The sequence below is a fragment of the Elgaria multicarinata genome, chromosome 5 (assembly GCF_023053635.1).
Source record: "Elgaria multicarinata webbii isolate HBS135686 ecotype San Diego chromosome 5, rElgMul1.1.pri, whole genome shotgun sequence".
In the NCBI taxonomy this organism is placed as follows: Eukaryota; Metazoa; Chordata; class Lepidosauria; order Squamata; family Anguidae; genus Elgaria; species Elgaria multicarinata.
In genome coordinates this window covers 34,820,332-34,847,644 of record NC_086175.1, presented here as the reverse complement: position 1 = coordinate 34,847,644, position 27,313 = coordinate 34,820,332, and the positions used below count along the sequence as shown (strand labels likewise).

The 27,313-nt window shown below is 41.0% G+C and overlaps 1 protein-coding gene across 1 annotated transcript in view; it reads left to right on the top strand.

The window, feature by feature from the left end:
* The window catches only part of NALCN (sodium leak channel, non-selective), a 229,162-nt gene that overhangs the window by 163,925 nt on the left and 37,924 nt on the right, over window positions 1–27,313 (top strand). The window contains exons 17-22 of the mRNA XM_063127455.1: window positions 11,615–11,751; window positions 13,821–13,962; window positions 18,269–18,342; window positions 23,888–23,989; window positions 24,405–24,474; window positions 26,055–26,146. Of these exons, the coding sequence (XP_062983525.1) occupies window positions 11,615–11,751; window positions 13,821–13,962; window positions 18,269–18,342; window positions 23,888–23,989; window positions 24,405–24,474; window positions 26,055–26,146 (617 nt within the window). The remainder of the gene's footprint in view (window positions 1–11,614; window positions 11,752–13,820; window positions 13,963–18,268; window positions 18,343–23,887; window positions 23,990–24,404; window positions 24,475–26,054; window positions 26,147–27,313) is intronic.

Below are 27,313 nucleotides of genomic sequence, written 5' to 3'. Positions count from 1 at the left end.
AGCCAGTAGCAAATTCACATTTCAAAGGTATGTTTCAGTTTTTGATGATCCATTCATGGATAGCCTTAAAAAACAAACATTTGGTTGTATCCAGTGTCAGGCCTATTTCGAGTAAACCTATTGAAATGAATGGGACAAATTAGATTAACATTAGATACACCCCTTTAATTCTTTTAGCAAAGTCTGAAAGGAAATTGCACTCTAAAACTTATTTCTAATCACAATATATAATGCATACCTACCAATATTTCCTAAGGAAATGTTCTTTTCTGTTTGTTCGTCTTGCCTAATATAAACAAGATGTCTGTGAAAGTTCTACCAGTGCCTAGAAGGTAGTTTGAAATTCCTGAAATGTGCTACATTCCGTTTTGCTCTAAAAATAATATGTGAATCCTGGCAGAACGAGATACCCTCTAGGCTGTAGCATAAGCAGTGTATTTCGGGGCAAAACACCACCAATCAAAATGTCACAAGAAGCTCTTCGCTCCCCCTCCCCTTCCTGACTTAATTCTGATGTTATTTGATAAGAAGAGAATGGATAACAGGCGGATTTTGCAACCCATTAAATTAGTTATATTGATATTTTGTCTGAGTTTAAACCCACCCTGTGCTTCCCTGCTTTTTTTAAGGTAAACAGAAGAGAAATGTGTTTTCAACTACATTATAAAATATTTTTTCTAAATAATGTACTACTTTTTTTGGACTGCAGTCATCTTGAGGCAGGGACCTGTTGTTTGCTTACATTATCATTGTAAAGAGTAATGTATGCTGGTGGTACTATATACATAATAATTAGTTTCAGCAGAGCCAGCAATATAATGTCAGCTATTTAAACAGCCAAAGGGCAGTCTAAACCCAGGTGACAAGGTGGTCTTCATACATTATTTGAGCAGAGGGGATTTAGGGCTCCATCACACCAGTGATTTAATGCACTCTCAGCATGCCTGGTTTTGCAGCACAGTGCTCACATGATGCTGTGCCTGTCCTGCGACACCCCTCCTCTTCCACATTTTCCTAGAACGGGGAAAGTCTGGATTATTTTCCCCAAGCACATTTAATGCACCTTGAAGCCCCCATGTAGTGCTGTCCTCTCACTTTTTCCTTTGTTGGGAGCGTGTGCTTTGAGTGGAGTCTTGCTAACAAAAGGGGAGGGTGGGGCGGTTTTCCTCCTCCAGCACTCTGTGTCAAACGTATGAATGAATGGACTTTTTACTGCTCCAACCCCAACCTCCTTGCCTGCAGCTCCCTCATTTTTAAAGATAAAGAGGTGAAACTTTGGACTTTGAGAGCTCTTAAGTAGAACTTTAGGCATGCCAAGGTTGAATCAAATGAGTTCATCCCTTTATTTTATTTTTAGGATTTTTTTTTAATTTCCCCCCCTTAAACCATATCCCTGATAGTGAAATTCCATCTGTTTGCATTTGTGGAGGATCTATTTTCCTTTACTTTGATAATGTGAAGCTGTGAATCTCCAGTTCATAAAACAGAGATCTGCTGGTTCCCTTACTCGAGTAAATCCCATTGGTTTCAACTGCATTTACATCCAAGTCATACTAAAATCCAATGCATGCTTACCTTTGAGTAATTCTGACTTAATTCTGAGTAACCATTTATAGAACTGACTTTTAATAGTGTGGTCAATCAGAAGCTTTTTTTTAAAAAAAAAAAAGTCTAAAACAGCAAAATGGAAAAGTGCTCTGCAACCCTATGCTAACTACTGAGGTCTTCTGTTTGCTCAGAAATAAATCTCTCTCTCTTTCTCTGTTCAATGGGGTTTACTCAAAGGTAAATGCATGGGATTTTAGTATGACTTGGATGCAAATACAGTTGAAATCAATAGGATTTACTCTTGAGTAAGGGAACCAGCAGATCTCTATTTTATGAACTGGAGATGCACAGCTTTGCATTATCAAAGTAAAGTAAAATAGATCCTCTACAAATGCAAACAGGTGGAATTTTGCATTGGTAGACTTTCGCATTGGTGTACTATCAGGGGAATGGTTTAAGGGGGGAATTTAAAAAATCCTAAAAAATCAAGGAATGAACCAATCTGATTCAAAGTTGGCATGGCTAAAACCCTCCTTAAGACCTATCACTGTGCCAAGTTTTATCTCTTTATCTGTGAAAATTATGCAGATGTAAGCATTTTGGTTAATTTCTATTTTAAAAATTCCTAAAAATCAAGGCATGAACTGATCTGATTCAAACTTGTCATGGCTAAAGCCTTCCTTAAGAGCTATTACCATGCCAAGTTTTATCACTTTATCTTTAAAAGTGATGAAGCTGTTAATTCCCATAGGAGCTCCAATGAGCAAGGGGGTAGGCTGCTACATTGATCACAATGTCCATCAAAGACAAGAATCAATGAACTGGAGGGGGAAGAAGAAGGGGCAGGGCGGGCACAATAGCAATGGGAGAGCAAACAAGTGAAAAGAGAGTTCACCGTTATAGCAACAATTGTGAAAGGGAGAAGCGCTTGCAGTGCTTATGAAACTGAGGTAAAAAATGTGGAGGCAAACCGGGAGGGGGATAGGCGTGATGGAGCCCGTAATTCCTGCAACACTATTTTCTGTGTATATTTTATGGGCCCTTCACTATGTCAAGCTTACAATAAAACAATAACAAAAACATGTATTATGATTCATGCACTGATGTGTGCATTGCAAGGGGCAAGTGCCAATTTCCATACAGATTTAAAATAAAACAAAAAACTATCACAAGCTATTGCAAGAACATGAGAGAAGGAGCAAGAGCATGATTGATGACAGTTCCATCCAACCCTACTACTAACCACCCTCACCCTCTTCTGTCCACCTTGAGCTATGCACCTATGAAGGCTTCTCGAGTGCATGAACTGAATCATGGCACTGTGTACATTTTTCCCCATTTACCAAGAGACTTCTTCAATTCATTCTCATTTTGGTATAGCCAATTTGCTAATCTGTTCACAAGTTGGCTGGATACTTTCATCTAATGTTGCTAATCATGTTGAATTGCTGAGGAGAAGCCTTAACGAGTCACTCTAGCAAATTTCTTCCAGTTTCTTCCAAATTTCTACCACACTATGTGCATCGTAGTTGCCACAACACAATTGGCTCTTTCACACACTATACTTACTACACATGGGTGGTTTCTGGTGTTATAAACAAGAAAGGGCAAAAATTTCTTCCCGTCTTCTTTTCATGCAACTTGAAAGAAATGTGGGAAGGGAGAATTAATTGCATGCATTTCTCCAAAGGTGAGATGAGTTTGCTCTTTGCACACCTGATGCTCATGCATCTCCACTGCTGTAAGATGCTCAACTTCCCATTTCCCATATTAGACAGGAGACACTAAGAGTGGCTATAAAGTCACTCATGCGTCTTCTGTCGTTAGTTGATCATCGGATACTACATTAAGAATGCAGAACAATATTACAGTGCTGCTAACTCCTCAATTTAGAATGCTTGGGGTTTTTCCCATTCTTTTTCCTGTGGCTGTCTTTCATTAACATGTGGCAGTTAAAATCTGTTCAGGGGGGAATCCGCACGTCGTACCGAGACCGCTTCTAAGCGACCCCAGTGCAACGTGAAAGCGATCGTGTAACTTGCCTTTGGAAGAGCCGAGGAAGAGGCGTCCTTGCTGCTGCCGCCGCCACCCACAGACCTCCTCGCCGGCTGGGACAGAGAGCTCGGGGGAAGAAGGCAGGATGGAGAGCTTCTTTCGCTCTCCACCCCGCCTTCTTCAGCCGAGCTCTCCTCGCCGGTCGGCAGCGGCAAGGACGCCTCTTCCTCGGCTCTTCCAAAGGCAAGTTACACGATCGCTTTCACGTCGCACTGGGGTCACTTAGAAGCGGTCTCGGTATGACATGCGGATTCCCCCCTAGTAATAATTAATGAATTTATCCTAAAGGATTTTACAGATGTTTTGGGTACATTTGCAAGGAAGTCCAGTAGTCTTGCTCCATGGGGATTTCATCATTAATTGAAATTTGTAATGTAACCAAAGGTGAATGGTTATATAGTATTTCTGCTGTAGAACTCTCTCTCTCTCTCTCTCTCTCTCTGTGTGTGTGTGTGTATTGTGTAGCCACTACTTATCATTGCTATTCAGAAACTATAACACAAGCAATTTCAAATAGAAAATACCCAGACAAGAGAGTACCAAACTAGAAATAGATTCCCATTATATACCTGATCCTTGCAAATAGGTATTTTTATATGGGGTGGGGGGAGGATAACAACTGGCAAGACAGATAAATGTCAGGCTTATTTTAGTTAACAAAAGGAAGCCACAATGACACCTTCAAACAGAGCTACATGCATTGCAGGAATCTCATAAAATCCTCTCTCATGCAAGTAAAAATCACTCTGATGTAATGGTTCTTAGACTAGCTAAATAGAAGGGAAGGTGTGGGTAGCAATTTTTAAGATTGTAAAGCTTTACCAAAACAATTCCTTCATCTCTAGTGGGAAAAAGTCGTGGATGCATTTGAGTCATGGATGCTCAACTCAGCCTTGTATAAATTGCTACAAGAAGAATCTAGGCAGGCACAGCCCACCTCAAAGAAGCCCCTGATCTCGATCTCTCTCAAGAACAAATAAAGACTTATGTTGGGGGAGGGAGTGGATAGCAGGTAGAGGAGGGCTCCAGCAATGAACTGAGAAGCCCATTCCGCGTCCCATCCAGCAAGAAATGACACTTTCAGAGAGTAATTTTCCTCAAGAGATGATAGTGCTTGAATACATTACAGTTCTCCATTAGGTCCAAATTCAGAAAACTGGATTGTTCTAACTGTATGGTTAGGTTAAAAAAAAACAGGATCAAACTCTGATTAGTTCAAAAGCAAAAGTGGAAGCTTTTATGCCCTTACGCTTGTCAAGAACGAGGATAGGGAAGCATGTGAGGCCTAGAATTTTGCAGGCTCATACTCTTTCAATATACTTTTTGTTTACACAAAAAATACCTCTGTTGGTGACATCACTGGACTTCATCAAATAATTTCATGTGGCTCAGCCCAGACTATCACATGTGTGTAATGGCACTAGTTATGATGGCACCAAACTATAATAAACAATAATGTTCAACAAGGTTGTCAAAGTACTTCTGAAAAAGACTCTTCCTTTTTCGGCAATACTTTTGCAAGCTTATTGAACATTTTTCTTCATTACATTTTTATGCCACTGTGTCTAGTGTCAGTACATATGTCCAGTAACTTCATTAAGTTATGTAAGGCAACATGGTATATTTCATTTGTCACATGGAGTTTGACAGTGTTGTAGACCCACGCGATCTAAAGACAACAGCAGAAATAGTTGTAGGGAATAAAACAATTTAAGGAAATACAATTATGTCTTGATCCATTCCTTCCCAGATACAATTCTATGCATGTAGTGGAAACCCTCATAGGCATTACGCTATGAGCCATCCAGTTCCCCTCCCACCCCCAAGACCCGGACTGCTCCTTTTAAGGCCCCTGGCATGTAGAATAATCTCACAAGGGACATATGTATGTTGTTGTATGCTAGGAGCATAGAAAAGAGCAGGCCCCAGGAAAACGTTTACATGAGGGTCAGGAGTGCCTCATGTTGACAGCAATGGCAGGGAGTGATACAGTGTACTGGCTGAAGCAAAGTGATGGAGTTGGGCACATTAAAATGCCTATGGTGATGTCCTCTATACACATATGCCTGGATTGTGCCATGAGGTTTTACGTAATGTGAGTACTTTTCACTGAGATTGGGGTGGGGTTGGACACCTATTCTTATTGGCACTTGTCTATAAAAACTGTAAAGGAGAAAAAAGAGTTTCAGAGCACTTTGAAAACTTTGGGCTTCTTTGTAACACGATACCTTCAACTGAGTATGCTGCAGTCCTGGCTGTCCAACAATGGAGATTTAAAGGCCTCCATCTTCCCTTGAAGCCACTGCATCCCAATAGAAGTTTTGTGAAGAAAGGCTCTGGTTTCTTGGCAGTGACACTCAGGCACCTTATGCACTGGTCCTAGTGTTGTAATGTACAGTATATTACAAAGTTGGCTCCGCTGCCATGAAGGTCTTTAAAGTAGGTGACAGTCCTATAAAAGTTATAAAATTGCAATGGAATATCTTTCCCTGAGCCATATTAATTTAAAATACCCCTTAACTCCTTCCAAAGCCTTGAACCTTTTACACTCTCCATGAAATCATTCTAAACAGCTGGCCAGTTTGAAGATAAACTCTTCATTTTAAATGCATGATTGATTTCCAGGAGTCTGACCTTTTCCAAGAGTATCTTGTGTGCAGTAAAATAGGATATTTCCATGAGTCCTTGTGAAATTTTTATTTTGCGCAAATCTTTGAGTGCTTGTATATTTGGCTGCTTAACAAAGTAACAAATGCATCTTTGAGATGTGTAAAGGCAAGTCCATAACTGAAAAGAGAGGCTCACAATTTAGCTTCAATCAAAACTTGCTTAAAAGTGGCTAATCTAAGCTTATTGCTACCAAATTTGGGCTTATTATTATTATTATTATTATTATTATTATTATTATTATTATTATTTAACATTGAAGTAAATGAAACATACTAATATTTATGATTCCAACAAAACATGAAAATCAACCACTCCACAAAAAAAAGTCATCTAAGTCCTGCCCACAATACGGTAGGTGAACTAGATGAACCAAGGGGCTTATCTAGCTGAAAATGTAAAGAAAGGGAAGACCAGAATGCCTCCTCCTGCTGCCCTACCTGGCTCTTCCTTGGATGAGCTTGGGAAGCTCTTTGTCTATTGAGTGTCAATCCCTTATGATTGCACTTTTCATGTATACATGGATTGAGAAGGGGGAAAGGTTACTGGGAGGAAAGTTTTACATTTACCTTTTGGATTCAGTTATGAGTACAAATCCCGGGAGGGTGGGTGAGAGGAGTGAGTTTAAACAATTTAAGCCTTTTCTATAAATTGGACAATGTAGAGGTTGAACAAGGTGTGTCTCATGTAGAGCAAATAATAATAATACCCCCAAAATGTGCTCAGAGGCACTAAGTGTAGTTAAATGTCTTCCACTTCCCAACATGTAGCATTATCTCAGCACGACAGATGTTAAAAGGTACTGAAGAATGGCTTTGAGTTTAGATTATTTTTAAAGCTTTGTATTAATCATTATGTTGTTTCGATGAGATGCCTTTTTGTAACCTTGGCTGTACACCACTGTTTAGCTATATGGCTCCAGATAGATAGATAGATAGATAGATAGATAGATAGATAGAAAGATAGATAGATAGATAGATAGATAGATAGATATGTCTGTGTGCGTGCGTGCGTGCGTGCATTCTGTTTTGCTTCTATTAAAATCTGCCAAACACCTTTTTATTTTGGTATATAGTGTCATCGCCACTGTCTTCTACGAACAATGGTTCTTGCTGGGGCAAGTCAATATCAGTATAGCTCAATCACCTTGTTGTATCATATTTCCGTGCAGGAGAAGACTGCCCCATCCACAGGGCCATTGTTTTAGTGCTGTTGGAGGTGTTGACAATTGCACCAGCACTCCAGGGACATCATTTTGGGGCTCTCAGTACAACTTGTAACATTACCCTTCTGCCACAGACATCTCATCCCAAATACACAATCTCACAAATCATGAAAGAAAAGTTTCTGTTTTAATTCTGAAATGGTATTTTCTGCATTTCTGAAATTTCATAATGCCCCATACTGGGCCTTTTCTACCATGCTCCAAAGATGGCATGTGTGTTTCACATACGTTTTTGTCACAGTCTGGGAACTTACACAACTACCCTCTGGAAATTGTTACAATGGGTGGCTCCAGGATTTAGGTGAACAAAGTGGAAATCCATCAGTCTCATGATACACCTGCCCACCGAGGATTACACTTCCTGCATGTGTTAATTATCAATGGGTATTTGCTACAAAACACTGACACGGCTATACCTCTGGAACCTGATTATTATGGTGCTTTATCCCTCCCCCTGCCCATACACAAGAAACTCTGGGATGAATAGTTCTGGAAAGCATGGCACACAAAGAAGACCAAATCTGTGTGCTGTCCAAACTACAAGTCCTAGTTTAACTGCACAAGCATACTCTCTTATGTTCTCGAAGATTATGTTAAGCATACTCTCCTATGTTCTAGAAGATTATGTTCTAGAAGACTCTGTCCATAATGTTACTTCTTCTGCTCTTATGACTGCTTCTGATTGTCTTCAGCAAATCTCACAAGAATTGCACAATAGGTACATAGATACAGGGAAATACATTTCCATAACTATCCTCAAGCATGATCTTAGTCTCATTTTTTGTCCTCATGCTAACGGGGTGTCACCTGGGTTGCTACAGCTTAGTTGTATGATATTCAAGAGAACAGGCTGGGTCCCCCAAAATGCTTTGATGCACATGTAAAGTTCTGAGCAAACATAAGCTTCTCCATTCACGGAACTGTCAGGAAGTGCTCTGCAAAAGCACTGGTGAAGCGCATCTATGACACTGCAATGGATGGGTAAAATATGCTCTTTGTGAGCTCCAGTTTTCTGTGCAAAAGAAGCCTGTCACTCAGGAAATATATGTAATGGGAAGAAAATCCTTTCCAAATGAACCACTTGTCTTGGATTTATCCACAGCTTATTAAATTTTAGTGTGAGGGCGCTTCTCATGCTGTTCCTCGCTCAGAAACCATCTTTATATTAGCATTTAAAAGTTCCTCTGCCCAGTCTGTGTCTTTCGCCTCTTTCCTATACAATAATGATCCACATTTTAATCTTCTATTTTTTCCCTTAAACTTTTATATTAATGATTCTCCTTTACACTATATCACATGTTTCAGTACTTTAAAAGTAAGGTGGTATTCACAACTCAGTGGCCAGGTCTAAAGAGCTTCTATAGTTGTTCACAAGGGGTTATGCATGCCTACTGAGATGTTTTGGCTCTTTCCCTTTGAGTACCAGCCCCTCATGCTGTATCACAAACTGCTTTTTGAACTACCCTCCGCTTCAAAAGAGGATTGCTATGCAGCATGGGGGACTTCAATTTTAGAAAACATCCAGAGCTCCCATGGTGTCATGGAATAGTTGCAGCCATTGCAAATTGTTTCATGGGCCCACATATCCTCCTGTATTGCTAATGTCTCCAGAACTTTTGAGCTGTTACTATAATATGAACATAAAAAGAACAATTGTCTCTCATATTTACTTTTTGGGAACACATTTTGTTAAGCCGCCTCCTCTCCCCACCCCCTTGACTATTTACTGAGGGGGACTATTTACGTCTTTCAAGTTATTTTCCTTTCTTTGACAGATGCCAGATGTCTTTCCTCCCCCTCTCTCCCCCCCCCCCCCAATATTAGTTTGCAGTTTTGGCTGAAGACTCTTTTGTCACTGCTTTTTTCTAATCTTCAAAACGTTGCCCTGCTTTTGATTCTCTTAAACATTTGCAGCATCTCCCCCATCTTTTATCAAGCCGTTCTAATTGGTATGCTGCTTCCATCCTTGGAATTCATTAGTGAAGATAAGGTTGAGCATAATTGTGGCCCTTGCAATGCCCTTAAAGGACTCCTTTCCCTCAGCTCACTACACTATCATTAATCTGTACCCTTTGTTTATACTCAAACTCAAAGTGTTTTCAGTCCACGTGGCACTTTGTTTGCAGCAGCGATAGCAATTCCGAAGTCCTTATCCTTCTACACTGGGGGCTGGGAGCAGGAGCAGGAGCCTGTCCTTCAGACACCTTCAAGTCTTTATCTATGATTAGATGTTCTCCATCAGATGTCCTGGTGACTGCGCTGAAATCGAATTATATTGTTTAGTGGTTCTCCTACTTTCCTTAGCTGTTGAAAGTTTCAAGGGGCAACCTTTGACTGGGTAAGTTTTCCTGTGAGGCAGGAGCACTGGAGGCTTGTGATGGTTTTGTGATACCCATTTATTTGCAAATAGACCTGCCAAGTATGAGGTGGAAAGTAAGCACCACAGCTGACGGCACATGTTTTAAATCATCAGTCCCTCCATCACAAGAAGACCACGTGCCTCAGACCAGCTGCCACAACTAAGACATCTCTCTCCTTTATTCTACTTCTGCCAAATAGTTTCTTTCCAACCCTTGCCCATGGGGGTGGGATGTATGAATAGTTCGTAGCCATCAGTGCTTATTTCATAGAATCATAGAATAGTAGAGTTGGAAGGGGCCTACTAGGCCATCGAGTCCAACCCCCTGCTCAATGCAGGAATCCACCCTAAAGCATCCCTGACAGGTGGTTGTCCAGCTGCCTCTTGAATTACTTTACTGTGGGTGATATTTAAGAAAGTATCTTCTTGCCACAGGTGGGCAATGTGTGGCCCTCTGTGTGTTTTGGCGTACAACGCCAGTCAGTCCTCACCATTGACTATAAAGGCTAGGGCCACAATTTGCCCACCCTTGGCCTAAAGGAACATCTTTAGCTATTAGATATTCAAAAGCCTAGAGAAAAGATAATAATATTTCCATTACAACATGCTCATTCATTTTAGCGTTAGCTAGGGTGACCATATGAAAAGGAGGACAGGGCTCCTGTATCTTTAACAGTTGTGTAGAAAAGGAAATTTCAGCAGGTGTCATTTGAATATATGGGGAACCTGGTGAAATTTCCTCTTCCTCACAACAGTTAAAGCTGCAGGTGCCCTGCCCTCTTTTAAATCTGGTCACTCTAGTATAGCTCCTGCACCTTTAACTGCTGTGATGAAGAGGGAATTTCACCAGATTTTCCATATATACAAATGACACCTGCTGAAATTCCCTTTTCTATGCAACTGTTAAAGATACAGGAGCCCTGTCCTCCTTTTCATATGGTCACGCCAGCGTTAGCTTACTAACCTTCCCTTCCTCCTAGCCCTGTTTACTTCCCAGGCTGAATGTTCTCCAGGATTCACTGTAATAGCAATTACCTTGTCCTTGTGGCAGAAGACAAACTACTGAGCCAGCTATATTGCCTTCAAGTATGTTTGCAAGGAGTGGCAGCTCCCTAAGGATCAGCAAGAAATTAGGGAAGCTAGATTGCTTGGTCTGCTAAGAATTTAGTTACTCCTTTGTAGATGGGGGTTCTCTTTGGATAATGAGCCCAAAACCTAAGTTAGTTTTTGATTTATTAAGGGTTAAGCATTTATATGATACTGTCTTTAAAAAAATACATCTTTCCATCAGCTAAGCATATATAAAACATTCCATTTATTCACAACGGATGAGCCTAATAAGAGGAAGAAGTAATATTTATTTTCCTTCTAGAGTGTTAGAGAACTGTGGAAAAAAATCAGCAAAGGAAATACAAATATTTACTACAATATTCTTTGCATTTTAAATCTTTCAAGATATGGACTGTGTTAGCTTCAATGGTGCGAATAGAGCTAAAATACTAAGACATTGTTGTCAGAAGGAACAACATACATATCCTTTGTAGTTCTTTGCTGCCATCTTGTGTTTCTTCATCTGATTGCGTCTGTTGTTCTTTATTTTATTTATTTATTTATTTATTTATTTATTTATTACATTTTTATACCGCCCAATAGCCGAAGCTCTCTGGGCGGTTCACAAAAACCAGGATATTGTTCTTTGACTTCAGAAAAAGCAAAAGTTGATCATATTTTTATTATTTCCGTATTTATTTATGTATTAGCTGAAACAAAGCGAAGCAAATGCAGATACCAAGGAAAAGCTCCCATTACGTCTACGGATCTTTGAAAAATTCCCCAACAGACCTCAAATGGTAAAAATCTCCAAACTCCCTTCGGATTTTACAGTTCCGAAAATAAGGTAGTAACCTTTTTAATTTTTTCTTATGTGCTGAGCCAATGTGACAGACATTTTAAGTTAGCTTCAATATTTTCTTCACTTTTTCTACTCCAATGTACTCTTGTTTGTTTGTTTTTGTGAGATCCTTCCCTCCCTCCATAGAAAACAAAACAAAACAAGCCTTCAGTAAAAGAGTAATTATTACTAAATACCATGACCATCCTTGCTGTGAGTCAATTCACATAAGGCAGTGTATACATCTAGTTGTAGATGAAATAGATCCATGCAGAGGATGAAGTGGTTTTGCAATTGTTCTAGCCCACACCCAGCTCAAAATGCAAACATTTTCTACATGACCACTAGGTTTAGATCAGGGTAGGCAACATGGTGCCCACGAGCTCCAATGTGACCCTGGACACTTTTTGTGGCACCCACCAAGGTGACCTACTTATCCCACTTTAAAAACAACAACATATTTTCTTACCAGCAGCTGCTGTGAAATAGATTTGTTGGTGCTGAAAACTGGGTTCAAAGGAGTTGTTTAGTGTGTTAGGTCTCGGACCCTACTTCTAACTTGTACTAAAGTGTTTGGGGTAGTTTATTGGTGCTTTGCCATGTTTCCCATTGTGTCCAGGACAGTCTCTCAAATTGCCAAATGTGCCCACAGCCTACCTCTGGTTTAGACTATGATTAGCACGTGATAAATATGGATCTAGTTTGAGGGTGGCTGGATCTACTCAGCCTATATCTTGGTATGTCATAGAGAAAGAACTGTAGGTCAGTAGTAGTATGCAGAAGGTCCCAAGTTGATCCCTGGCATCCCCAGGTGAGGCTGGAAATATTCCTGCCTGAAACCCTGGAGAGCCTTCTCTCTCTTTCTCTCCCTATCTCTGGGCTTGTTTACAGCAAGCAGGATATTGTACTATGAAAGCAGTATGAAAGAGGTATTTAAAAGGCAGGAGCCACACTACTGCTTTATAGTGGTAAAGTGCATTGGCAACTGTTGGGGCCCATTGGCACATACCATATACTGCTTTCATACCACTTTCATAGTGTTGTATCCTGCTTGGTGTAGATGTGCCATGGGCCCCAACAGTTGTCAGGGCACTTAAGTACCACTACAAAGCAGTAGTGTGGCTCCTGCCTTTTACATACCTCTTTCATAGTGGAATATCCTGCTTGGAGATAGCCCTCTCTCTCTTTCTCTCCCCATCTCTTTCCCCCACTTCCTTCCCTTTGGGGAGGATCAGATCACTGTTGTCAGTGGTCTGAACTGATCACTTGCAGAGGGCTTTTGAAATTAGGCTGAGGGCCACAGATCTCCACACACACACTTACAGGGTGGCCACTTACGAATTCCCAGAGAGAGAGGACTGCATCACAAAAAAACAAATGGGAAAAGAGGACACAGATTGGCTTAAAAGTTGCATAAGCGAATTTAGAAAGAATTATTATAATTTAAATAGAAATTCAGTAAATTTCACCATAGTGCAGAAGACTGTGACCAGGTGACCTCTGTGCCTGCCTGTTCAGTCTGCTGCCCAGGAGTTCTTATGGCTCTTTAAACCAGAATTGGACAGGACAGCCCTTCAAATAGAGAACACCTTCAAATAGAGGACTATCCCTCTGTAAAAGACTTTTAACCAGGCACTGGATTTTGCTTATTGAGTCTCTGTGTGTGTTGTCTGTTTATATGTTGGCATGTAAATGGATTTTATAATGTATTTTTAAGGTTTAAATCTTTTGTAAATTGCTCAGAGAGCTTCAGCTATTGGGCAGTATAGAAATGTAATGAATGAATGAATGATACATGGCCACCCTGTCCCATCCCTGTTTTAGGCTGTAGTTCATCTGCATACAACAATAATGTTATATTAGTGATTATATCAAAATCTGCTCCATATAATATGCCTTGTGTAGTTCTGAGTTTTCATTTAACCTTTAGTTCTTGCATTGAGAAATTATGACATTTCATGGACAAGGACTATTTAGGATTATTTTAGTTACTAACAAAGGAAGTAGAAACAAGGTGGGAATGCATCAGCAGTTTTCCTGCAATGCCCCACTTCTCTTTGTTTTGTAATTTCAAGGGAAAGCTTTATGAAGCAGTTTATTGATCGACAGCAACAAGATACAACTTGTTTACTAAGAAGGCTTCCATCAGCTTCTTCGTCCTCATGCGACCACACAAAAAGGCTTGCCATTGAAGACAACAAATACATTGATCAGAAGGTAAGCAGCAATATATAGCAATAGACAAGGTTTCCATGTGTAGCATGTGATCGAAGGTTCTGCAAGAACATGAGACCTTGGTTGTTCAATGTAGCAGATGGAGCACATGCAACTCATAACCCCTTTTGTAACTAACAAGGAAAGCCCTTGGGTGGTGGGGGGGCTACCTGTCCCTTGTCTATACGAGGGGAAAGCTCTGGGGTGGCATGTCGTTTGTATGATGCTGCATCCATTGCAGAAGAACCATCCCAGGGCTTTCCTTCTAAGATCTGAAATTAAAAGGTCAGGGGCTTCCACCGACTTTTTCCTCTTCCAGTGAGGCTACGGCTCATCCCCAGTGTGTCGAGATCTTCCAACTTTGCGTTGGAGGCGTTTCCTGGCCAATAGCAAGCCTTCATTGGTCGCTGGAAAGCCTCTGGCACAGCTGGCAGCTCCCTCTCCCTCCCCCCGCCTTGCCTCGTATTGTGGATCTCGCCCCTTGCTCACCGGTGCCTTCCTGCAAGTGCCAGCAAGTGCCCCAGCAAGGCAAAGGGCAGCAGCACCGCACCGGGGGCCACAGAGGGGAGAGATGGGGTTGCCGCTTCTCCAGCCACTCATGTGGGGGTGTCCCTGGTGGGCGGATCAGCCCGTGTCCTCCTGCTAGGCCAACGCCAGGCTGGTGCTGCTGCCTTGTCCGGGCTGGGGAGCGTGTTGCCTTGGCTCCACCGCTGATCTGCCTGGTGAAGAGCCTTGCAGTGCCCGCCAGTCCAGAGAGGACTACAGTCCACCCATCTTCCACCACACTTGCGCTCCTTGCCATGGAGACTACCTGGCATGACATTTCAATGTAGTGGAAAGATGGTTCGCTTGTTGTGTTCACTCATTCAAAGCCATACAGGAATTCAGTTCCCCATCAACAAATTTTGCACACCAGTAGTTATGCTTCATATGGAAGTTTCATAAATTACAGGACTTGTAAGACCAGGTAAAACACATAGGCAAAATGACATAACTGGCCAAACACTGGCATAGTGATTGCAGCTCTCTACCATGGAGCACATGCTTTGCATGCAGAAGGTCCCAGGTTCAGTGCTCAGCACTAACTGTTAAAGGGAAATAGTCCACCTGGAAGAGAGAAAGAGGCCTTGGGAAATTGCTGGCAGACAATATTGAGACCCTAAGATAGTCTCAGATACTCAGTGGGTATTTCACCCATTTGCATGGAATATCACATTTTTTTAGTCTGATTCCAGCTTTCTGCAGTTATAATTACCATAGCAACATCCCATTTAAATGTACCAATTTCCTCCAAATTCCCTTCTCTCTAAAACAGATTAGAAATAATAACTTTTTAAAAAATGAACTGTCGGTGTGCGCAGTAGAACAGAAAGAAGCATGAGCTATGGGGAATGTTAATTAAACACACAACATGGAAGCTGACCATCAAAGAGCAATTCTGCTGATTGCTGCAGCTTCCTTTGTGCATGCTCTCTCTATATTTCATGCAGTGTGAATCGGAGAAGCTAGAACATTGCATAGTATCTAAAATGATGAATTATACTTCATCATTTATCAAAGTCAAGTTTCTGATTGTGGGCTGGTTCAGATATATCTTTAACTATCGCTTGTCAGTAACAAACAAGCACGCTGGTGAAAGCTGGCTGATTCTCCTTATTTGGCTTCGCCCATCAGCTAGAGCAGCTAAACAAACCTGAAAACTCCCATCTGTGGTTTGTTTAACAGTTGGTCTCAGTTGGGTTCCCTGGCTTATTGCTCACCTAATAAGCCAGGGTTTGTCCCTGGCTTATGATGATTAGCAAAAAGTTGAGTTTGGCCCTCAGTATCCTTGTGGTAGTAACTGCAATGTGGAATCTAGGGAGCACAAGACCCCTAACCAAAAACATGGCTATAAATTTATATGCAACTCGGCTGTGAAATTAACACGCGGGATCACCTGAATGAGGGATGGTTCCCTTACACAGATTTACAGAGAATTCTGTGACATTTCTATAACATTACATGTTCTGTTTCTAACTCTCGATGATGCTAACTTTAATATTATGGGAGAGGTGAAACGTCTGGATATGTGCATGTATGCAGTGTTCACTTTAAGATCGGAAGTGAATGTAGGACTGGGAGAGAATTACAGGAGACAGTGGCCCTGTACAGATTTCACGCTAGGCCATGATGGTTAAAAGTTCTGAGTTTACCATGATGTCTTAGCGTGTTGTGTGTAGGGCATTTTTCCTAACCATGGTGGCTACGTAACCACAATTTAACCACCCTCAACAACCTTTTGCTGCAAAAGGGTTAGTGGCCCTAACCATAGCTTAGTGTGTCATCTCTCTGGTCCCAATGGTTAACCAAGTGCTGCCACAGAGCTCAGTGGCGAAAGCGCCCAAAGGGGGTGATGCTGCTCCTGCCACTGAGCAAGTTCTCCATGATGCAGTCCGAGAAGCGTGGAGCCCTCTTGTGCTTTCCTAACACTCCTTCTGTCTTTTTTCTTACTGGGAAAAATCTATCAAGGAAGAAAAAGACAGAATAGATGCCCAAAGCCTTTTGATCTGGAAGCTCAGAGTCTGTAAGCTTCTCCTGCCCCCATATTTATTTATTATTTATTACATTTATTAAACACCTGATAAAATAAATGTTTAATAATAATAATAATAATAATAATAATAATAATAATAATAATAATATCACAACAAAATCAGCAATATAAACCAATAAAAATGCCAACACAGCATAATACACTGTTGATGATGTCTCACCTTTCTAGTGAGGATGGACATTGCCTCAGTTATCCATGCATTGGTGACACTCAGGCTGGACTACTTTAATATTTGGTATGTGGGGCTGCCTTTGAAGACAGTATGGAAATGTCCACTACAGAATGTAGCCACTGGAGTCTTGGTGAGGGCAAGGTGTTAGATCATGTAATGCTTCTACTACGCCAACTGCACTGGTCACCAGTGTTTTGGAGCCCAATTTAAAGTGCTGTTGAACTTTAAAGTCTTAAATGGTTTGGGGGCAAGTTACTTGGAGGACCGCCTTCACCCAGAATCTTATCCATAACAGCAACAGAACCTGAGGGCAGTTAGGTGAGCAAGTATGTGAGAAAGGGCCTTTTCTGCAGTGGCCCCCTATCTCCGGAATGTGTTGCCATTACGGATCTGTCACACCCCATCATTGCAGGCTTCTAGGAAAGCTCTGAATACTTACCTACTTACACTCACCTTCCCCTGATTATGTTTGACTGGGTTGTTCTGGGCTGTAGTTGCAGTTGTGTTGCAGGTTTTTAGTACTGTCTAGGCCAGAGGTTTTACTGCTGATATTTGTTGTTTTTATGATGTTTTGCTGATTTATTACTGTATTGGTTTTTATTATATGGGATTTTATTGCTGTAAGCTTCTGTCTTGAAAGGTGCCCTAGAAATATTTTAAATAAATAAAAACATCAGGTCTAAGAAGTAAAAAAGCACATTGTAGGCTCTAAAATAATAAAACACCAAAATACTAACTTATTTTAAAATACTTTAAAACTCTTTAAAATATTTTAAAAGAACAAGAAAGTCTTAGCAAGTGCCAAAAAGATAGCAGTGTGGGTTGTTGTCAAATGTGGTGGCTTGCCATTCATAGAACAGATGTGTTTTTGTCGTTCCTTTCTACTGAAACCATCTGCCTTCCTTTAAGCGATTTTATAATCCTCACAGCTTCGGCAGATTTTCTGTCATAATCAGATTTTTTTAGACCAGCTATATTCTGTGGCCATAGAATTAGATTTAGTGCATGACAAAACACAAATGGAAAGGATCTAACATCACGAAATACATATAACTACTGATCTAAAGTTGAATGAAACTTCCTTATGTGATTCTTGGGAAATACATGTGCCTAGGAGCATTGTGTCACATGTAGAAATTTGCTATGTTTTCAGAGCATGCATATAAACATGGTGTATCCTAAGGTTTATCCCGGGATTGTCCTGGGGTCATCCCTGTTCATGTAAATGACACACAGGATATCCCGGGATGATCCTGGGATAAACCTTAGGTCTAGCTAAGGCCTGAGTCTCCAAATTTAATACTGTTAAGCCACCCAAAACAATCCAGGTAACCTATGGGTAATCACAGTAGGCTCATTGCTCCAAAACTATAAGGCAGGCCTACATGGGAAGTGAAAATTCCAAATAAGTAAAGACATGTGGTTCACCATAGCAGGACTTCTCTGTTCACATTTGTTTTTTTAGAATTTAACATCACAATATTTGTAGGTCAGTACTCTTGCCTGCGAGAGGATGTAAACCTGTTTTTCCTTCTGTTTCACAGCTCCGTAAATCTGTTTTCAGCATTAGGGCAAGAAATCTTCTGGAAAAGGAGACTGCAATCAATAAAATTCTTAGGTAATAACTCTGATTGGACGCTTCATTTTCATTTTATTTACAAGGAGATTTCTGCTGCTGAGTAATGCATCATTTTACCTGGTCCAGTCCATTCTCTCCCACTCTGCATATAACAACTAAAAGCTTGATGTTTTCTAAAAGCTTTAAAGCAGTTTTCAAAAGCTTGTAGTGATGGATAGACACCCCACTATGTCTAATTTGAAATGGGTCCAATTTACATTGGATGAATTTAATGGATGTTCGCTGGACACTCAAACAAATGTATATTAAAAATGGGTCAATTCCATATTAGCAAGACCCCCTCAGTCCCATTGCATTACCAGTCATGTCACCAGAAGTGTGATGAGGCCTCCCAGTCACTATAACTCTGAACTTGAGCTCTCTGTCACTCGCCTTCCCCAGCATAAGGCACAGGGTTATTGGGGAGGACATGCTGGAATCATAAGCTTGGTCACTGCCAGGCATGTGTAGGCCAGGCGTGCCGGAGAGCTGGAAAACTCCACTTCCCATGTTCCCTAAATGACTTGGGAACTGCTGCTCATGGTTGTGTGGCAGCATTCATACCTTAACCTTTATGCTTTAGGAAGAGGTGGGTAGGGAAGGCCCATAGCAGGGCCAAATGGATTAGTTTAAAGCTCTCTTTATGGTTCCAAAAGTTTGCAGACTCTACATGTAATGAAGGAGAGTAGAGACAAGCATGCTAGCTCCACCCCCTTCTTAACGCCCACAATGTGTAATGGGAGACTAGCTAAGGCCTCTCTGAAGGGACAAACCTTCTCTGTCCATAGAGGCTCTCCATATGATTTAGAATCCTAGTTATTGCACGGAGAGCCTCCGCAGAAACAAGACATCAGAGGTCAGCAGCTAGAGGTCCAAGTGACAAATCCAGTCCATGTATGTTACAGCTGTCCACACAGTGGTCAAGCCTCAATAAGAGAGATGAGTGAAAAGGGTGATTGCTGTAGCAATGGGACTTGATGGCAATCCACTTTATGGGATGATCTTGACCCAACACCTTCACTCCAGTCCTCAAAGTAGCCCTCCTAGGCCCTTTCTATACCTAGGGATTATCCCAGGAAAATGGAGGGATCATCCCTACTTGTTCCAGGATCCCCGTGTGTCATTTGGATGCACAGGGATGATCCCGGGAGGAAAGGCAGGTGTAGAAACGGCCCTAGAAAACTAGGTTATCAGAACCCTTCATTCAAAGATTTCCATGAACTCTACAATTATAACCTCACTTTTTCTGAGCTACTCATTATGGACTGGACCATGCCAAGGTATGGAGGTCTTCAAGGCAAGGTATGAAGATCTTCCACAGTATCCATCCAAATTGCTTCTCCCATCAAGCCCTTCCACTTCTCTCCATGGGTCATCTAGTGGGCTCTTCCTACCTCCCTTTCCCATGTAAGAGAGTATGCATGTTCAAGAACAAAAAATAGGAGGGCAGGATCATAACCCAGATGTTTAAAAACTTTTCTTGTGAATTTCGAAGACCACTGGAATAAAAATATAATGCTCACAAGAAAACGAACTGCATCATAGTTGTGTAATAATTTCTAACTTTGAGAGCTAAGAGATCAAGTGATTTTTCATTTGTTTGTCACTGTAGATCTAAACAGCAATGTACTTCCTTCTCTAGACTCTGCTTGACTAGCATATCATTTATTTATTTATTTATTTATTACATTTTTATACCGCCCAATAGCCGAAGCTCTCTGGGCGGTTCACAAAAATTCACAAAAATATCATGTGCACAAGTTCTGTTTTTAGATGGCATAATCAGCTAAATGCATTAGAAGCAGCTATTCTAAGTGTTTGGGAAAATACGTTATTGCCTTGCCAGAATTGTAAATTCAGTTTTGGCAGTCTATTGGAATTTTAAACAGCTGCTCTTAAACATATTCCTTGAAATGGAACGACCTTTTCTACTTGTCAGAATATTGACAGGAAAGGCATACTGTAGCTTTAAAAATATCTAGCGTATTGACTTATAGACAGTTTCATTGTTTCAAATATCTAGGGATTTTATTTAGGTAATCAAGTGCATTGTTCAATGTATCACAATTCCATCCTATGCATGTCTACTTGAAAGTAAGTCTCATTGATTTAAATACTTTCAGGTAAGTGGGCATAGGACTACAACTTTAACTTCTGTTTCATCGCAATTTTCCTAACACTAAGGGCCTTGCTAGACGAGGCCTTAGCGCGCCTTGAGAGCCGGTTTCCCTGCTGTGCGTCCACATGACGGACAGGGGAATCCGGCCCCAGGCCACACTGAAGCCTCTTCTAATGCGCCATAAGCGAAGTCGCTTGTGGTGCGCCTTTTCCGCAGCTCCAGCCTGAGGCCGGGGCTGCGAAATGTCTAGAGACTTCCGTGGCTTTTTGCAGCTACTCACTCGCGAGTAGCCGCAAAAAGCCACGGACTGGCACAGCGCTCTTACGAGCGCTGTGCCCATCAGGCCAGGGGCATCCGGGGGGGGAGATGGGGGGGAAGGCCAGACCGGCAGGAGAGGGGGATGGCGGAGGGAAACAGCTTCCAATTCACTCCAGAATCCAATATAAACTTCTCCTGCTGACCTTCAAAGCTTTTCACGGTCTAGCTCCTGCCTATCTCTCCTCTCTCATCTCACACTATTGCCCCGCTCATGCTCTCCGCTCCTCTGATGCCATGCTTCTCGCCTGCCCAAGGACCTCCACTTCCCTTACTCGGCTTCGTCCTTTTTCTTCTGCTGCCCCTTATGCCTGGAATGCTCTTCCAGAACACTTGAGAACTACCAACTCAATCACAGCTTTTAAAACTCAGCTAAAAACTTTTCTTTTCCCTATAGCTTTTAAATATTGAGTTTGTTCTGACTCTATACTGTTAGCCTCACCCTACCCGGTGCCTGTTTACACTTCCCTGTGCCTGTTTGCATTCTCTTTCCCTCCTTACTTTTTACTACAACTTTATTAGATTGTAAGCCTATGCGGCAGGGTCTTGCTATTTCCTGTGTAATCTGTACAGCACCATGTACATTGATGGTGCTATATAAATAAATAATAATAATAATAATAATAATAATAATAATAATAACAACAACACACGGGAGGGCGAGGGGGGCAGAGGGAGACAGACGCGCCACCCGGGAGGGCAAGGGGGGGCAGAGGGTGACAGACGCGACACACGAGAGGGCGGAGGGCGACACATGGGACGGGGACAGAGAGGGAGGGCGGATGGGGGGCTTAAGTAAAAAAAAAACCTTACCTTGTCCGGAGTCTTCGGGCCGCACATGGCCCCTTTAAAACAAAAAAAAATGGCCGACGCTGCAGGGCTTCCGTAGTCCCTGCGCGTCGTCCGTCTAGGAGGCTGGGCGGTGCGCGCTAAAGTTAGCGCGCCGTCGCCCCGCCTCCCTGCCGGCTTATCCCGGCAGGTCTAGCAACGCCCTAAGTGTGTATTAAATAGCTTTCTACTTACAAAGTTATTTAGGTAGGAAAAAAAGTCAAATAGAAGTATGGAAAATACAAAATAATTCTTAGAAAATTAAAGGCACAATCCTATGCACGTTTAGACAGAAAAGAGTCCTATAGCTCTCAGCATTCCCCAACCAGCATGCATAGATTTGCACCCTAAATATATGAGCAAAAGCTAACTTCAAAATGTTCATTTCTCCATGTTCAAATTGAAATTGAAGAAAAAGAACTAATTTGTTTGTTTCCATGATATCCAACATGTGTGAATGTATGAATCAGCAAAATTTGAACTTGTCAAAGTTCTCTGAATTCCATGTCAAAGCTCATTTTAATTTGAACCTGTATCAGGTTGCGAGCTTTGCTTTTTCTTTTCTTTTTTCCTTTTGCATGAAAATCCATGCATATTTCATGAATATTTTTCCAAAATATGCATCAATTGTCCACATTTTTTGAAATGTATTCATGCTGTTGAAAGCATTGTTGTGGGGTCCACAAATCACTTTGCCAGCTTGGAAGTGTACAAGATGTTCACTGCAGATTGTGTCTGAATCAGTGTTTGGTCTGGAAGGTGCAAACTAGGTAAAATCCTGATCAAAAAGGATCTGAAATGAAGTTCTCATAAATCCCTACATCCAAGCCACCAATTTAAAAGATAAGGCAATGTGATTTACATGGGAGGCAATAAGGATCAGATTCCAGGGAGATCATCTTCCCTCCTCATCCAGCCATTACTTAAATTGGGATGCTGGTGTTCCCACTTTCTCATTATCCTGACTGGAGCAAGAGAATTGCCATTCTGCCCGGCCCGGCATAGCCTGGGCATGGGGAGGCCTTTGGGGGCGTGGGAGAGGATGAGATTTGCCTGCTTGCCATTGGCTGGGCACTTCAGGGCCATGAGACTGGGAGGGGACTAAGAAGTCTTAAAAGAAAGACTCACCCCTCTCGCCTTGCTCTTTTCTGTGCGCCTCCCTCCCTGTATTTATTTATTTATTTATTACATTTTTATACCGCCCAATAGCCGAAGCTCTCTGGGCGGTTCACAAAAATTAAAACCATAATAAAACAACCAACAGGTTAAAAACACAAATACAACATACAGTATAAAAAGCACAACCAGGATAAAACCACACAGCAAAATTGATATAAGATTAAAATAGAGAGTTAGAACAGTAAAATTTAAATTTAAGTTAAAATTAAGTGTTAAAATACTGAGAGAATAAAAAGGTCTTCAGTTGGCGATGAAAAGAGTACAGTGTAGGTGCCAGGTGGACCTCTCTGGGGAGCTCATTCCACAACCGGGGTGCCACAGCAGAGAAAGCCCTCCCCCTGTAGACAGTGTGAGCTTGCTGGTTGCCATTTGGGGCCGAGTAGGGATTTTTTACTCATGTACTGATTTGTGCTTAAGCTTTTTCACCTACTCCATACTGTAATACAGCTTGGGAGTAATAAGTAGGTTAATCTGATTCTATTTGGTCACATTTTATTTGGCGCTACGTATGGGCATCCAGAGGGATTGCGAACTGGTGAGCATTCACAGGAACTGTTCAAGGTGACTGGTAAGATCTGAGGCTCCCAGCTTTGAGCCCTTCGGCCTGCCTGGGTGATAAAGCTTACCTTTGGGGCCAACCCTACTCACCCACTCTGAGCTGGGCAGCCTGAGTTAGGGTGTGACAAAGGAAGGTCTCCCTACCCCACAAGGGGCAGGCCCTTGGGAAGGGGAATGGTCCAGTGCCTGCCCACGGGCTACAAATGGCTCGCCCAACCTGAAGGGCCTGCAAGCAGGCCATACTGGATGCCCGATAGGATTTCCACTCCTTTGCAGATTGTTAAATAAATGTGGCCCTGTTTAAACCCAACTATTGTTATCTGTCTCGACCTACGCACCACAAATTGTAGGTTGAAGTTGCAAGCTTGAGGAGGAGAGGAGTGGATGGATGGCTATACACTGGCCTCTCATTCTGAGTGCATACATGGCCAAGAAGAGCCCACAAGGCTAAGGAGTGTGTCCTATGATTTAAAAACAAATTCTTGAGTTGTCTGGCTGTGCATTATATTTTCTTATTACTTACCATAATGGTATTCATTTTCCTAGGGCGTGCACTCGTCAGCGGATGTTGAGTGGATCTTTCGAGGGGCAGCCTGCAAAAGAAAGATCAATTCTTAGTGTCCAGCATCATATACGCCAAGAACGCAGGTAAATACAGATATAACAAAAGCCTGTAAGAAAATCTTGCTGGGTGGATCAAACATTCATAGATCTTGCTGGGTGGATCAAACATCTGTAAGTTAGAACCAACTTGCACGAAGAACCTGTCTGTACATTTTTATGGCAAAAACAATGAAATGTGCTGTGACGTACAAAGCGGAGAAAGGCTTTTATATTCCGCATGTAATTTATTTCCATGACATCCAAGACATCAATTTAAAAAATCAGGAAAAAGTAATTTATTTAGTAGTTTAGAGTAGGATGAAGACTATATAAGCTTTTGATGTAAAGTAAGAAAAAGTGGAATACATGGTTCTCTGTATTGCCGCACTGAAATAGTCTTCCCATAACGATCAACACTTGATTTCAGTATCTATCACCTTAATGAATGTGATTGTTGCAGGTCACTAAGGCATGGCTCCAACAGTCAGCGGATCAGCAGAGGGAAATCTCTTGAAACCTTAACTCAGGATGTAAGTCTATATAGATATTATTGGCTGAGTAATATCTGAATAAAATTAAGGATTGGTGGGTTTTAAAATGTTATGATAACAAAGACAAATAGTAAATGCTGCAATAATTATTATAAAATTGGTTTCTGTTGCATTACTTTAATTTATGAACTGATATTTTTAAATGGAATCTCCAGTCAAGTACAAAAGGAGCATTAGTAGTAAATTCAGGGGGGAAAGAAAATGTATGGAGAAATACAGTAAGATAGGGAGAGATAATAATTCAGCTACAAGAAGGCAAAACCTCTTTTACAGTGCAGTCCTAGCTCCATTGATTTGAAGGGGACTTACTCCCAGCAAAATGTGCACAGAATTTCAACCTTAGTAAGATGCCTGAAAGGAAAATGTAATTGTCATAAGGAGCACCCCTTCCATCAAGGGGGACATGTCACATCTCCTGTTTTCTACTAGAAGAAATGATTTGACAATATAAATACAACAACTCTAGACTTTATTAATCCTTGCTTCACCATGGGCTTATTCAAGTAAGTAGCTGCAGGAGCAGAATCGTTTCTTAGGGTCCAAGTAGGTAACTGCAGGATAAGGTGGAATTGCCCCAAGAGTAATACTTGGAAATACATGCATTTTGGGGGTGATTGGTTTATCAGTAGAATTAGAAGCCCCAAGACTGGATAAGTAGCTGCAGGACCAGTATGGATGACAATCCTGCAACCAAGGTAAGTAGCTATAAGACCAGAATAAAGATTGTTGTAAGCCACCTTGTGAGGGCCTCTGACCTGAAAGGCGGCCAAGAAATATAATAAATAATAGGGTGACCATATGAAAAGGAGGACAGGGCTCCTGTATCTTTAACAGTTGTACTGCAAAGGGGATTTCAGCAGGTGTCATTTGCATGTCTGCAGCACCTGGTGAAATTCCCTCTTCATTACAACAGTTAAAGCTGCAAGAGTCCTGCCCTCTTTTGTATCTGGTCATGCTAGGCAGGGCTGCTGCAACTTTAGCTATTGTGATGAAGAGAGGATTTCATACAATGCATACAAATGACACTTCCTGAAATTCCCTTTTCTATACAACAGTTAAAGAGACAGGAGCCCTGTCCTTCTTTCCATATGGTCACCCTATAAATAAGATGTAAGGAAGAGTTAGCAATAAAAGTTTCAGTTTTTCCATATTTATACCACATAATAATTTTCCACTTGAGTAGAATAAGTGTTATTAATGAGTTGTAAAATCTAGCCAATGTTAAGCACTTTAAAAGACCCCCTGATATTAGTGGTACAAATGTAACCTTCACCCTAATATTCCTGTTGAAATCAGTGGGATGTAAAGGGGTTTAATTTTGGCTGGATCGTGACCTTTACTAATTTATATAATGGTGGAGAAACTGGGGCAATAACTCAATGTAATTATTAATCAAGTTATGAATTTTCTCAAAACCTGAATAAAACCCTTTTCTCATATTACTTTCGGGTGGTTTTTTTTTTAAAAAAAAAAGTTCCATGTAATTACATACATTGTCTTGCTTTGATCTTATACTGAAAAACAGAAGAAAATTTCTAAAATTCTTGTTCTCCTTGCAGCATTCTAACACAGTGAGGTACAGAAACGCACAGAGAGAAGACAGTGAGATAAAAATGATACAAGAAAAGAAAGAACAAGCAGAAATGAAAAGGTATTTAGAATTTAAATTTCTATAAATTTAAATTTAAATTCAAAACATGAATCAGGCTTTCAAAAAAACTCTTCTTGAGTAGGATCTATACACAGCAGACTTGGAGTGTCATCACACATATAGAGCTTTATGGAAAGCCTGATTCATGTTTCGAGTCGGTATATGGATGTTTCAGTTATACATTATCTGTTATGAAATAGGAGGAAATGTTATAGTATCTCCTTTCTGCCTTTGATTTAGCCAGAAACTGACCAAAACAGATAAAACAAATAAGCTATGCAAGAGTGACTTTCTGGTCTGAATTGGTCAATTAACAAATATTTTAGTGTTTTGGGGCTCTAGCTCTGATAAAACTCTTTATCACACTGATGAGACCCTCGGGGTTCACCCCCCAATTACCCCTTTATAATGGTAGAATGCTTTATCTACTCTCCGACCTTAACTACAGGAACACTGCTGTGTCCCTGTAAATATGTGGGTAAAAACAAAATGTCTGAAGCAAGGAGCGTAATTCCTTTTATGATTAGGGGTGGGCAACTTTGGACAATCCAAAGAACAATTTCCTCCGAACCAGTGGTTTGCTGCCAAATTTCAAGAAAACGAAGTTTGATCTTTTTAAGCCAGTCATTTTGATGCTACTTCTGCTACTGCTGCTACCATCACAACAGCAAAGTCAATAGTGGCACAGGCCACACTTAACACTAGAGTGCCACATGTAGCCGAACCCCACTTTAGATGATGTACGCAGCATCACCTTACAAGAGGCATTTCTTTTATATGTGAAAAAGGAGGAAGGATGGTTTTAAAGCAGCACTTGCCATAAGCAAATTTTACAATCATTTTATTTATTTGTTTTCAGTATTAATAGGCCTCCTTTCGGGGTTAACCCTCCGAAGACAGCCCACAACATAGTAAAAGATAAATTTCCATTATAGCAAATTACAGTCTATAAAACCAAAATCTAAAAATAAATTGGACAGCATCCACGAAAGCTCAAGCCATAATAAATGTGTTAGTCTTTAAGGTGCCACAAGACGCCTTGTTATTTAATCTAAAAATATAACAACAATATTATGACAACACCAATTCAACAATATCTGCAGAATAGAACAGTATAAGTGTAAAAACAACCAAGAAAAAATAAATAAAAATAAATAAAAACAAATA